This window comes from Miniopterus natalensis, chromosome 7 (assembly GCF_054644295.1).
Source record: "Miniopterus natalensis isolate mMinNat1 chromosome 7, mMinNat1.hap1, whole genome shotgun sequence".
Classification (NCBI taxonomy): domain Eukaryota; kingdom Metazoa; phylum Chordata; class Mammalia; order Chiroptera; family Miniopteridae; genus Miniopterus; species Miniopterus natalensis.
Genome location: NC_142087.1, coordinates 71455028 through 71468354, shown reverse-complemented (window position 1 = coordinate 71468354; position 13327 = coordinate 71455028). Strand labels below are relative to the sequence as shown.

At 41.1% G+C, this 13327-nt stretch overlaps 1 protein-coding gene across 1 annotated transcript in view; it reads right to left on the bottom strand.

Annotated features, from left to right (window-relative positions):
• Positions 1 to 13327, bottom strand: part of PHLPP1 (PH domain and leucine rich repeat protein phosphatase 1) — a 176072-nt gene that overhangs the window by 16976 nt on the left and 145769 nt on the right. Inside the window, exons 10-12 of the mRNA XM_087819143.1 lie at positions 12791 to 12946; positions 4201 to 4401; positions 1307 to 1469 (exon numbers count right to left, since the gene is read on the bottom strand). Of these exons, the coding sequence (XP_087675269.1) occupies positions 1307 to 1469; positions 4201 to 4401; positions 12791 to 12946 (520 nt within the window). The remainder of the gene's footprint in view (positions 1 to 1306; positions 1470 to 4200; positions 4402 to 12790; positions 12947 to 13327) is intronic.

Genomic DNA, 13327 nt, shown 5'->3' with positions numbered 1-13327 from the left:
CAAACTATAAAATGAGCTCACTAGGGTATTTATTCATAAAGATAACAACTGGTGATGGTAAAGGAGATCTTTTTAGAGATGGTGCTTATGCACTAAGCCCTTCCCAGGCCTGTGTGGTCACCACCACGTCTTTAATTCACTGCAGCCAGTTCCCTTCCAAGTATCTGTTACCCTGTCCATCACGCCTCCCCTGGGGGACGAGGACCCTCCCTAGCTCTGATTCTGGTCTCCTTCTCTCTGACCCACTCCCCACAATGCTGCTGTCAGGGTGATTCTCTGACTCGGTTTATTCCATCCAATCACACTCCAGCTTCACACTCCTCCTGCCCTTCAATCTGCCACCCAACTCCTCGGGATGTCAAGGCACATGTCAACCAGGTAAATGTATAAAAACCACTGTCATAAAAAATTACACATGCTATTTATAGTGTCTTCAAATGTCTGTTATATCAAGCTTGTATCAGCAAGTGCCTGAAAAGTGAGGAATGGCTAAGTAGGACAGCTTTAGTTCCTTATTAGACCAGAAGATCCTCCAGAGTCTATAGCCACTGCGCTATTTTTTATTAAGCATGAAACTGAGGATAAGCAGAAATGCTACGCTGCAAATGAAAAACTACATTTTATATCTATAAAGAATTCTTACCTTTGCGCGCGCACACACACACAAACACACATGAATAAAAAGCTGTAAGATGAGTGTCACCCCAGGGAATAGTTTCATCCCATAAGCCTACGCGGAGTCAGGAGCCACACTAATTTGCTGTCTTCATTTACATAGATCGCTTCCTCTTTTAGCACCTCAGTTTCCTCACCTACCAAATGGGAGTATCTGTTTTGCCCATTTCATTAAATTGAAATGAATGTTTGGTGACTAATGATGCTGTACCTATACAGAGAATTATTATAAGTTGGGTACTGTGCTGGTGGATGGTATTTAATTAGGGGAGCAGGTGGGGAGGGGTACATTGGTACCACTAAGTTTGTCACACCTGTCTCTGAGCCTGGAAATAAGTAGGACATTATATTAGGTAGACGGGAAACGTTCGGTGGCTATGTGGCTAGCCTCATGTCATGCAACTGGTCCGGGCAGGGCCTAGAATACAGTTTTCCCAATCCCAGTCTAGTGTTTTTTCCCCCCTCTGCTGACTCAACAGTGTAGCTCAGTGGTTAGAAAGGATGGAGTCAAGACAACTGAGTCTCAATGCTGAGGGAGTCCAACAATGGTGCAAACGCCCGAATGAATAAAATGAGAGACGGTTCTCTTCGAGGGCTTGCTGCCTGCAGTTTATGGAGTGAAACCACGCACCTTGATTTCTGGGAGCTGCATGACCTCGGGAAAGACCTCGATGCAGTTGGAGTGGGCGATCACCGTGTGCATGCGCCGGCAGTTGGTGATGGTGGTTGGGATGGCTTTCAGTTTGTTCCCACTTATATCAACTTCTTCAAGTTCCTCCAGTTTTGCCATTTTACTAAAACAAGAAAATCCACAGCACAGGGAGTCATAGGATAATTATAAGACAAAATTAAAAGGAAAATAATATAAAATGAAAATCAAAGGGGGAATTGACAATGACTAGAGATTCACTTGTATTAGTCATGTTAACAAACAAGACTATCTTTTCACTACTGTTTTCAAGTATCAAAGTATTTTAATGTCTCCTTTCCTACTACAAAACAAAAACTATTAACCTGAACTCTTCAAATTGGTGACAAGGAGGAAAACAGATGTCCTTTTCCTCTGAAAATGGTGTGTGAATTAAGTTATCCTGGCAATAATCACCTTGCTATGGAGCTTAGTCTAAACTCCAACGAAAATACTGCTCAAATAGGTCAAAAGTTAGCATTAGTCCAATATCAGTGCTTTAAAAGAGCTTATCGTTGGAGAGTCTGATTTCCTTTGTAATGGCATTGAAAATTCAAGGGGTACAGAGGAGAAGAGGGTTGCAGGTCACAGGAAGGTACGCTTTCTCCTAAAACTGCACTCCCCAATTCCTGACATCACGGTGACCACAGGTCATGTGAGGAGCTGGGGGGGGGGGGGGCAGGGGGCGGGGTGGTACTAAAAGGTCATCTGCATCATCTCTCTCCACTTGCTAGCAGGGCCCAAAGTTAAGCTCTGCTCCAAAGAAATTTCTCTCAATGCCTCCTAAAAATCCACAAAAAGGACTCTCTCTGACCTTACCTTAATAACGTGTCCTAACGTAATCCAATACTTTTGTTTAACAATGTCTTTTACTATTATTCAATCTTACTCTATAATTAGTCTTAATAATATTAATCAATAATTACAGCAACCAAGTAAAGGAACATTTCTGAGTTAGGGTGCCTTGTATTTTCTGTAAATATGGAGGAAAAACCCCTCTACCCCTACAATCCTATGATATACAGGCTACCTGATACTCAGCCATTCCTCCCTTTTTCTACCACTGGTGATGCTGGGTTCCGAGAAGCTCAAGATTCCCAGTAAGTGGAACTCAAATGTGTAATTTGGATCACTTAGTTTACAGCTATTGGTATCTTCTCCGCTTGCTGTGGTTTTGTCACAATAAATCTTTAAAAAATTTAGCAAGATACCTTTTATTATTTTTCTTTCTGTCATCTCTCACATATAAAAGTTATATCATCTGCTCATCTTGAAAACAAATACATGCCTAAGATGGAACTAAGTTTTTGCCTTATGAAATCAGATCTTTCAATCCCATCAATATCCAACATGGTATCAGGATATGCTACAAACAACACTACCTACACAGATTGTGAAGTAATCCACTTACAGTAGCCTAAATTTGTAAGACTATGGGTAATGGGGCATGAGAAATGATTGAAAGTATAGCAATCAGGCCCGAGAGGAAAAGTTAAAGAAGTTGATATCCTTCGGCATGGAAAGGTGGCGGCCATGGACAGCCTTGACCGTGGAAGCACGTTCTTTAATTCAGCAACCATCTGCTGAGTCTACCCTAGGCCAGGCCTTGTGTGAGGTGTGAGGCTCAAGGAGACAGGTGAATGCCAGTCGTGTCTTTTAGGGAAGCTACTGTGCCACATCACAATCCCCAAGAAGAGAGAAGTGATACCAAGGCGGGTCTTGATGGGGTACATAAAAAATTCTCTGTACTTGGGTGATTACAAATGACGTAGGTTGCTGGCGGATACCCTCAGAATCTGAGTATGATAATCATTTCTCGGGCAGGGCTCAGGCACTCACCATCTGAAATAGGACAATGAGCCCTTTCAGATATATTATCTTATGTGATTACCAGGTTCTCTTCCCAAAATATCATCTCCTCATTCCATAGTACACACAAGTTAAAAAAAAAAATCTGAATCTATATCCTCAAACTAAGGGAAAAACTGCAGAAATAAATATGCACTACAAAAAAAAGAGCAATACTTTAAGTCGATGCATATTTGGGCTTCCTCCTTCTGTGAGGGTTTAAATAAACGGGCAGTCCCGAGGGCAGCAGAGGGAGGCTGTGCCAGTGTTTTGCTTTGGCCGAGGGCTCAGTGGCAGTTAGCAGAATACCAGAGGGGTTAGTGTTTGCTTCTTTGATGTGCGGGCATGTGCTCCAAGTCCCAACTTGTGAGATGGATGAATGCCAACGACATGGAGATGGACAGAGAGTGAATCCCTCAGGGCAGGCTCGGTGTGTGGATTCACTCAGAGTTAGACACAGTGCCACTGCTCGTAAAAATAAAAAATCAACACCAAAATATTATTAGAAACAGAATCTTCTGAGGGCCAGGCAGTCTTCGTAATGTCATACAGTGTCTGTGGTTGCAAAGGCCACCACGACTTCTTATACCATAAGCACAAACACAAAAGTTGGCAGCTAATTAAGAACCTTCAGGCTCCTTAGTTGATGTTCTAATTACCACACACCACATTAGGTTAATTTCTTTCAAAATTAATTTGGCTGGTTAAAAAGCAAAAGAAAAGCATCTGCTAACTAACATACCTTATTTTAAAAATCCTAAGAATGTTCTAGTGATTGGGCCTGTGGATACATTCATAGCAGAAAAACCAACATGTTTCTCTTTAGGGGAATGCTGACTGTGGCTTATATAAAAGACAACCACGAGGAAGAATCAGGGAGAAACAAACTTTACGTTACCTGGGAAGGGGACATTTTAGCTTTTGCCTTTCCATCTGTGAATGGATGTTTAGAAACACAATAGAAAGCACCCTTAATGACCTTCTTTTACCTTGCTGGGAAGCTCTGGAGGCGGTTGTAGGCCATGTGCAGGATCTTCAGATGGGGGTGTCCTGTTAACAAGGGCACGCACTTGTCTGTGAGGTTGTTGTTCGTCAAATATAACTCCTGTAAGATGCTGCTCGTCTCTTCGGAAAGTGTGGCTGCAGGAAGGGTTTCCAGGTTGTTTGCAGATGCGTTCAGGAATCTCAGGCTGCAAGGACAAGATGCAACAAAAATCCTGCTGATAAGCCAGAGCTCTAGTCCGGAATCCTCAAAAAGCCCAGTTTTCTGATGGATACCTACCATATTAGACACTGGGTTTAGAAACAAGGATTTAAAGACAGGACCTGGCTGTAGCAGGCATATGGATACCCGCCCCTGCTATCTATGATGAACACAACGGCTATCGATGTGGGTTAAATCTAGAGAGAGAGATATCCATTTTTATGGAAGCACAAAGGTGAGAGGAAGTGACTAACTGTACAGCTGATGGGGAGTGGAAGGGGGAGTGACAAAATAAATATTTTGTCTTTAGGAAGAGAAAATCAATGGCCTATTTTTTTTTAAAAGAGCTCTTATAGTAATAAAGCAATTAGGCATTAGATCACAACACAACTAAATCACACAGTGACTAAGTCCTTGTCAGTATGTTGTCAAAACCACATTTTACTGACATAGATTCACAACTGCAGGAACTGATTTGCTCTATAATAAAACACTATAAAGCCGGGAAAATGAAGAATTACAACATGGGCCACAGGACAAATCTCACACATGTAATGGTGAGTGAAAGAAGCTGGAGAACAGAGGTACATGTGAGTCCATAACTACAGGGTTCAAAATCAGGCAAAACGAACCTATAGTATTAGAAGTAAGGGGAAAGCGGCGTCTAGGAGAGGGCTCCTGCTTCTCTGATAGGGTAACGACATGGTTCTCGACCTGGTGCTGGTTACACCAATGTGCTTGCTCACTTTGAGAAAATTCGTCACGTGCTACACTTACGATTTGGCCCCTTTTCTGAATTTATATTACCCTTCAAAGGATTTTACATTAAAACAAATAAATACCATATATATGTGGTTATCCAAATGACAGAGTGAGCAATGGCTAAAATATGAAGGATGTTTTTGTACCTAAGACAACTCAAACTGTCAGGGATCCTACCGTTATTGAGAGATGTAGATAAACACAAAACGCAAAGCTGCAGCATTGAAACAGAATCCTTGCTGTGATCAGGTTCCAAACCATTCGGCAGGGAAGGAAAGGACAGAGCAGGAACTGTGCGCAGCTCACAAGCCAGACAAACCCTCGCTTCACAATGGAGTTCCGTGGTGTGTGCTCCATGGTGAAGCTGCAGCAGCTGGAACATGGAGCGTGCTTAGCCCTCAGGACTCACCTGCTACGGTGCGAGGCAAAGCTGCCCTGCCTCCTCCCCTACTACCACCCTGGTAATGAACCTCCATTCTCTCATTTTAAAATCAGCTGGGTCTGAAACTTTCAGCACTGAATTCAGGGCTGTTCTGCCATATCTTTGGAAAAAGAGAATAAAATCTTCCTTTTAAAAAAAAAAAAAAGGAATACCAGGTACAGTTATTTTTAATCTTGGATAAAAAGAAAAGCTTTGCATTCAGGAGTCATTGCCAGGACTGTCATTCCAAGCTCTCAATCCATTCATTAATTTAATACTCCCCAATCTTGCAACTCTCACATGCGCGCGCACACACACACACACACACACACACACACACACACACACACAAAACTCTACTACTTATCCGAGGAAAAGCAGCTTCCCCAAAATAGAACATTTTCCATTAAAGAAACACGTATTCTGTTGACATTTTTTAAAAAAGGAAGTTAGAAAAGGGCTGTACAGACCATAAATAGTCATGGGAAATTATAGTCGTGTGTGCTGCAGAGAGGAAAATAAAGGTCACTCATGCAGGTTCTGAAATGGTTTTGAACTAGGAAGGAAACCAGTGTCAGCACCACGGTTCTTTAAAGCATTTTACGAAGAGTCTGTCTCTTTAGGCCCCATTTATATCACCTAACTTAAATATGCCCTGTTAAGAATTTCTTCAGTGTAGGATTAGAAAAAATTAAAATGTATTGCCCCAACATATCATGGACTTCGGTTGGCAGGGAAACTATCTGACAATCTCATTAAAACACAATTCTCCAGGAAATACGTAGCTATAGATACAGGAGAAAAGAGAGAGAACTTAATTCATAAAAATGTTTGCACACCATTAGGCCAGAAAGAGAGGGAACATCGTTTTGAAAGGAGAAAAGACTGAAAAGTGAATACTCACATAGAAAGCTGCAGAGGGGACTTTAAAACCACTCATACCATCTGAATGAAGGTGAGACAGTGACTTCCAAAGCCTTGTTCTCTCACCTTGCTGAAATCTGCCTGTGCTGAAGGAGCTACATACATGCTCTTTATGGGAAATTAAGGGGGGGGGGGGAGCCCACACCCTACCCCTCCAGGAAATAAAACTGAGTTGAAACTACACTGGCTGGTTCCAAAGGATTTCATTTGCACTGAACAAAGCCTGACTGAATGCCCTTGTTAGGCAAATTGGCAGAGAGCAAACAATTGGACTAGAAAGATTTTCTCTTATAGGGGTCTCAGGAAAATTAAATTCAGCACCTACTCTCTTAAATAGAAAACACTTGTCCCACAACCTCACAATGTTTCAGGACACAAATTAAATTGGTTTAATGTAGGTGTTGTATTTCCACCAGAATGGACAACTACTTTAATTTTGCAGAATTCAACAGTTTCACTCAATAAAGAGGGTATATAACCCTACCTCCTGCTTTTGAGCTAAATTCCTAAAGCACTCAGTTTGGTCTCAGTCTCAATGGGATGTGATAACCTCATCAAGCTTCTTCCTTACAGATTTTTGTATAAAATACTGTTTAATGTGCCAAGAGATGTTTCACCCATACAACCCTCCTTACTATGCAACCCTCCTCTACTAATTAGAAAAAAAGCAGTAACATATCACTGCTTTCTTTTCATTTGGAAAGTGCTTTGTAGAGACCACAGCTGGTTCCTATTTTTCTATTTCACTGGATTCTCCCATCATCCCAGAGATGCCCCCCTCATATTTCACAGAAGACAGAAACTGAAGCTGAGAAAAGTCCAATTACTTGGCAATAGTTAAATAGTAATTAGAGGCAGAGCCAGAAATAAAACACAGACCTTGTCAATCTTAAGAGTGTACTATTCCCTAACAGATCTCTCCAAATTTCAAATGGTAAAAAATAGTAATAATAAAACATTTTCCTGAGGACATTTTCATAGGCACTTCTCTCCAAAGGAGCTGGAGGTCAAGTAGGGCACCTGCTGGGTAGCAGGAAGACCACACGTGCACAGCACTTTAAACTCAATTCTTAAAATAACTTAATAAGTAGCACAGTACTCAAAAACTTTCCTTAGCAAAAGTGCAAAAGTTGTAGAAAAAAGACACCCATGTATGGCTCCTACCCTAACGCATTTGGAAAGCTGCCCACAACAGCAGGAGATGAATCTACTTCTTGCTTCCTGAGCAACTGCTGTTCTTCCTCGGCACATTCTGTACATCTCGCTGGCTCATCTAATTTTTTTTTTTTTTGGTTTAGTTTTGTTTTAAACTGCTTTTTAGTAATTTCCAGTGTACTCTTAAATTTTACAGCCAAACTGTCCTTGAGACAAAGGGCAGGATTTGGTACAACAGATTTACCTATTTGTAGGCACACCAGGCAGCCTGCATTTAAATACTTTTCCTGAAGATCAGTACTGGGACTTACAGTTTCTTAAAAATGCAAAAGGTTAAGACTCTAAGCCCAGCAAAACTCTCCTACTTTTAGACACCCCCCTGATTTCTGGCTCTAAAATGTTCCAGAAATGGCAAACAAAACCATCTAAATTCCTTATCATTTATTTTTACAACACAGCACTTCTGACAATTTCATCCATCTTCATAAGGCCGATAGCTCCTTTTTTTTTTCATCCTCACTTGAGGATATTTTTTCCATTGCTTTTCAGAGAGAGTGGAAGGGAGAGAGAGTTTAGAAACATCGATGTGAGAGACACATCAATTGGTTCCCTCCCGTACACGCCCGACCCGGGCAGGAGACTGAGCCTGCAACCAAGGTACGTGCCGGAATCAAACCTGGAACCCTTCAGTCCGAGGACCGACACTCCAACCACCGAGCCACACTGCTAGGGCAAGGCGGATAGCTCTTAAAGCAAGGGCTTTCAAAATTTTTATGATGGTAACCAAGAGTACAAAATACATTTTACATGACTACCCAGCAGAGTACACATGCAAAATATATATGTGTAACAAACAAAAGTTTCAAAAAACCATATTTAACCTCACTCTTACACTGGTATTTTCTATCCTATTTAACTTTTTTAAGTGCTGGTAGAAACTCACTAAATTAATATTATACCCTACTAATCAGTTTGAAGAAAAAAAAAGCCACTACTAATCATTTGGCAACATCACCTAATAGTGGTGTTGCAAGTGAAGAAAAAGTGCGTATAAGTCCAACAGAATTCACACACTTATTTTGGAAGGTCGGAAAATCTGCCTTGTTTGGGCAGATCGTAAGCCTATAGTGTAAAGGAACGAAAGTTATATATATATAAGACTTGTTAAATAAGTACTTGAAAAGAATTAATCTTAAAAGTATAATTAATTCATTAACATTGACACATTATAAATTAATCCACAGACCTTATCCTAATTTCATCAATTGTCCCAGTGACGTCCTATTTCTGGTCAGAGACCCAACCCAGGATCCCAAGCTGCATGTCATTATCACGCTTAGTCCCCTCTAATCAGCCATATCTGTCTCAAATGACCTTGACACTTTTGAAAAGCAGTAGACAATTACTTTGTAGAACATCTTTCAATTTAGGTTTTACCATCACTAGAATAAGGTGCATTTTGGCAAAAGCACACAGAAGTGACACTGTGCCCTAATATCAGAAGGTACATGAGTCTCAACTTCAACAGCGAGATATTCTTATTAAGTGGGTCAGAGGAAGTCCTCAAAATCTATAGAATTAAAAATTCTGATGACTGGCCAGTTAAGTCAGTGGAATTGAGATTAAGAGCACCAGGAATCTGCATGTTTAATAAGTAATCTAGGGGATTTTAAAAAAAATTATCTTTATTGTGGAAAGTATTACAGATGTCCCCTTTTTCCCCCATTGATCCCTCCACCTCGCATCCCCCCACCCCCAGCCTTCACCACACTACTGTCTGTGTCCATGGGTTCTGCATATAAGCATATAAGTTCTTTGATTAATCTCTCCCCACCCACCCACCCACCCCTGCCTTCCCTCTGAGAGTCGTCAGTCTGTTCCTTGCTTCTGTCTCTCTGAATCTATTTTGTTTATCAGTTTATTTTGTTCATTAGATTCCACATATGAGTGAGATCATGTAAAACTGAAATCAGGGAGAATCAGAAAACCTGAATAGGCCAACACTGCTTTGATTTCATCAATCTAGGGGATTTTAAAGACACACTTTTGAGAAATACTGTTTTATTCCACTATGGTTCTAGAACTTCACAAGATAGCTCTCTTCACTTAAAAAAAAAAAAATGTGTAGGCAACTTAGCTCTTCAAAATGCCAGAAGTTATCTGTCTTTGCCAGAAGGCACCAGTTGTCATGGTCAATCGATTATGCTCTCCCCAATTTGCTGTTCCCTTTTAGCCCCCTTGATATTTAAACATGTTCTGAGTCACTAAAACTTATGGTCTGTAATGTGACTAATACTCTGGGGATATTTATTACCATGTACTTCATTTGTATATACACTCTCCCCATTCCCACCCCTGAAAATGCCTGTACTGTTCTAACCAAGGATAAAAACAGACCCCAATGTCCACCCACAACAGGAATCTATAACTCTCCTTTAAAGGGTCCCTTGGGGCATTGTTAATTTGAGTGATCTCATCAGGAGCAGCTCTCTGGCCATCATCTTGCAGATGCGAGATGGATGGGGAGTCAGGCATCGCCAAGATCTCAGGAAGAACAGCAGGGTGGCAATGCCTCATCCCACTCTGATGACCCATGGGGAATATCAGCCCCCACCCTTCCCCATCTGTTTATGAAAACTGATGATCTGAAATTCTTTTGGGGGTTTCCATCAAGAAAATCCTCAACTCTAAGCAAAAAGGAGAGATCTAAGCCAGGAAGAGCCTGATTATAATATCTGCAAATTCACCTATAAAACCAGATCCTGAACTATCCTAAGATCAAAATCCCAGTCAATTTTTCAGCAACATAAGGTCCATCGTATTTCACATCGATGTACAGTTTTTAAGCTGCCAGTGAAAAGTGAGCAAAACAAATAAAACTTAAGAGATGAACGTGGAGAGCAAACTCCTAAACAGAAATTCCTGATTCAAGTCATACGAATTTTAATGGAACTGGTCCAAAGTTTTCAGGGGAAGATGAAGATAAGAGCAAATGTCATCTAACTTAGAGTAGAATCCCCTTTCTGACTTGGTTACCAAACACCTTCCCCTACCAGGTTAAAGCACATTAAAGTGTATCATTCTAAAGATGTAGTATTTAACAGACAACATCACAGAACTAAAACCACGATATTGGCTTTAGCAGCCAAGATGCAGAGTAAAGAAAAACTCCCAAGAAAGAATCTTTTGCTTCGTGTCCAACAGCGCCTGTTTTTCTGACGGCTCTCTTGAGACTTCCAAACACACATTCTGCTTAGAACCCAAACTAAACCGTTTATAACTTCCAAAGACTTGTATTCGGGCCCTTTCTTCAGTCATGGATCACCCAACAGAACTGGTAACGCTAATTTATCACCACAGAAAAATATAAAAAAAGATGATCTATGTAGTTTTAAGATCTGAATTATGGAGCAAAATGAATGGAAGGAGAAAGAAGCAAAGTTTCATCACGGCCTGGAGCTACTTGCCAAGCACACAGCTAATATGAAGTGCTCATTTTCACGCCAGGAGCCAAATTAAAACCACCCGTATTATTCCTTCTTCTTTCCCCTGTCAACCCCCCTTTTATTATGGTTTATTGTGCAGTTACTTTAAACTCTATGTTAGACTGTAAGCTCCTGGAGGGTAATGCCTATCTATACTAGTCATTTCAACCCCTGCATCACTCAGCACAGTGACTTCAACATGCCTGGTCAGTAAGATGCTGGCTGCCTCAAACCCTGTGAATGAAAACAATCCCAGTGGAAACCACTTGCAAGAAGCTGGCCACAGATTCTCTCCTGAAAAACCCTCTTCAATATTTTAAACTCCCTGGTTTCTGGGTTGACCTGCTCCCACAATTCTCAGTACTAGTTTATTCCTTCCTTCCCCCAAGTTCATCAAACCAAATATACAGTATCTCTACATTTTCCAGAATGTAAATTATGCCTATGTATATGTGTGTATATATATATATGTGTGTGTGTGTGTATATATATATATATACATATATATATATTTATTTATTTATTTATTTTTTAAATTTAGGTAGATAAAAACCTCAAATATTTACCTTCTGAAGAGGGGATAAGTAGGAGTATTAACCCTTTAAGAAGCCATCAATAGTTTGGTGAGAATCATTATAAAATGTTGCTTTTCTTGTCTTCTAACAAGTGACATAAGAATTCTGTTAAAAAAAAAGCTAATGGGTTTACCCCATCCTCTTTACAACCCTATCTGGCTGCGAGAACCAAACCTCTTACCTTTTCTGACCCTGAGTCCTGATGGATAAGATTAGCGCCACACTGGGCTGGAGATGTGGCTATTATATTGGTTGGAAAATAAAGGCACTACACATTGCCTGCTTGAGAAAGTTCCTTATTTCAGTCTTTTTTGTCATCTGCTTTCCTCTCATAAAATAAAGCAGGAGGATGATTGCTCTAATTTGCCAGACCCCTTACTCAAAAACCTTCCTATACCAGAGAGGCACTTAGCCTGGCTGCCCTCCCACCAAGACCTACAGAGGCTGGCCATTTCCCCCACAACAGCCCCTATTTTCCAAAATGCAGCTGGCTCTGGAAAGGCCTGACTATTCAGACTATGGGAAGTCTGCCTAAATGCCTTTAGCTTACACTAAAGGCTCAGCTCTTCTGCTCCCCATGACAGCAACTGTGTCTTCCAGTGGCCAATTCAGGTCCTGAATTTTCCATGTTGCATTACTAGAAATATGCCAATTCACACAACCCTCCCTTTTCCAACTCACAGATGCCATTTGGGAACTGTACAAAATAGGCAACGTGGGAAAACCGAGACTCAGAGTGACCTGCACGGGGTCACAGGGCAGTTCATGCAATGGTTCTCGACCCTGGGAGTCAGAATCACCTGTGGAACAATCTGAATTAGTGTTGCCCCACTCAACTCCTCGTTTAAACACATCACACATGAAAACAACAACCTCCTTGACTACACGATGAGGGCCTGCAAGGACCTGTTTTCAGATCTGCCCTGGCACTCAACGACTGCCTACTGACTGCCTCTGGGGAATACAAAATACACAGAACTGTCCCTTTCAAATCAAATCCTCAAAATTGAATAAAGAATGATTGTTGGTTATGGGGGAGTTCCAGCGCGTTACCTGTCGGCCTTCATCAGCAGGCTGGGCGGCAGCTCCAGGAGCTGGTTGTGCTGCACATCTAAGACCTCCACGGAGGTCCTTTCCAGCCGTTCAGGAAGCCTCGTCAGCTGGTTGTGTCCCGCCAGCAGCTTCCGGAGACTGCTGTTACAGAGTAAGCTGTGCAACAAGGGACAGACAGAAGGAAGCTTACTCAGAGCTAACATGGGATAAAGATGAAAACTGAACAGGAGTAGGAGAATACTTAAAATGGTCTCTCCAAAACATAAATTCATTCAGAGCAACTGCAAATTCACTTTAATAGAAGCTCAAACTTGGAGCTGTTTATATGTTATTATTTTCCATACTTTACAGCAGGTTCTAAGTAAATACGATCAAGCAATTTTTACCTACAGGATCAACATTCAGTAAAGGATCCTTCTTTCCAATTAATCTTTTACAAATGTCAACTGAGAAAATGTTACATTTTTTTTCCTCGGCTGCATTTCACAATCATCATTATTTCTCCCTGTCCTCACTTCCCTAAGTCTGTATATTTTT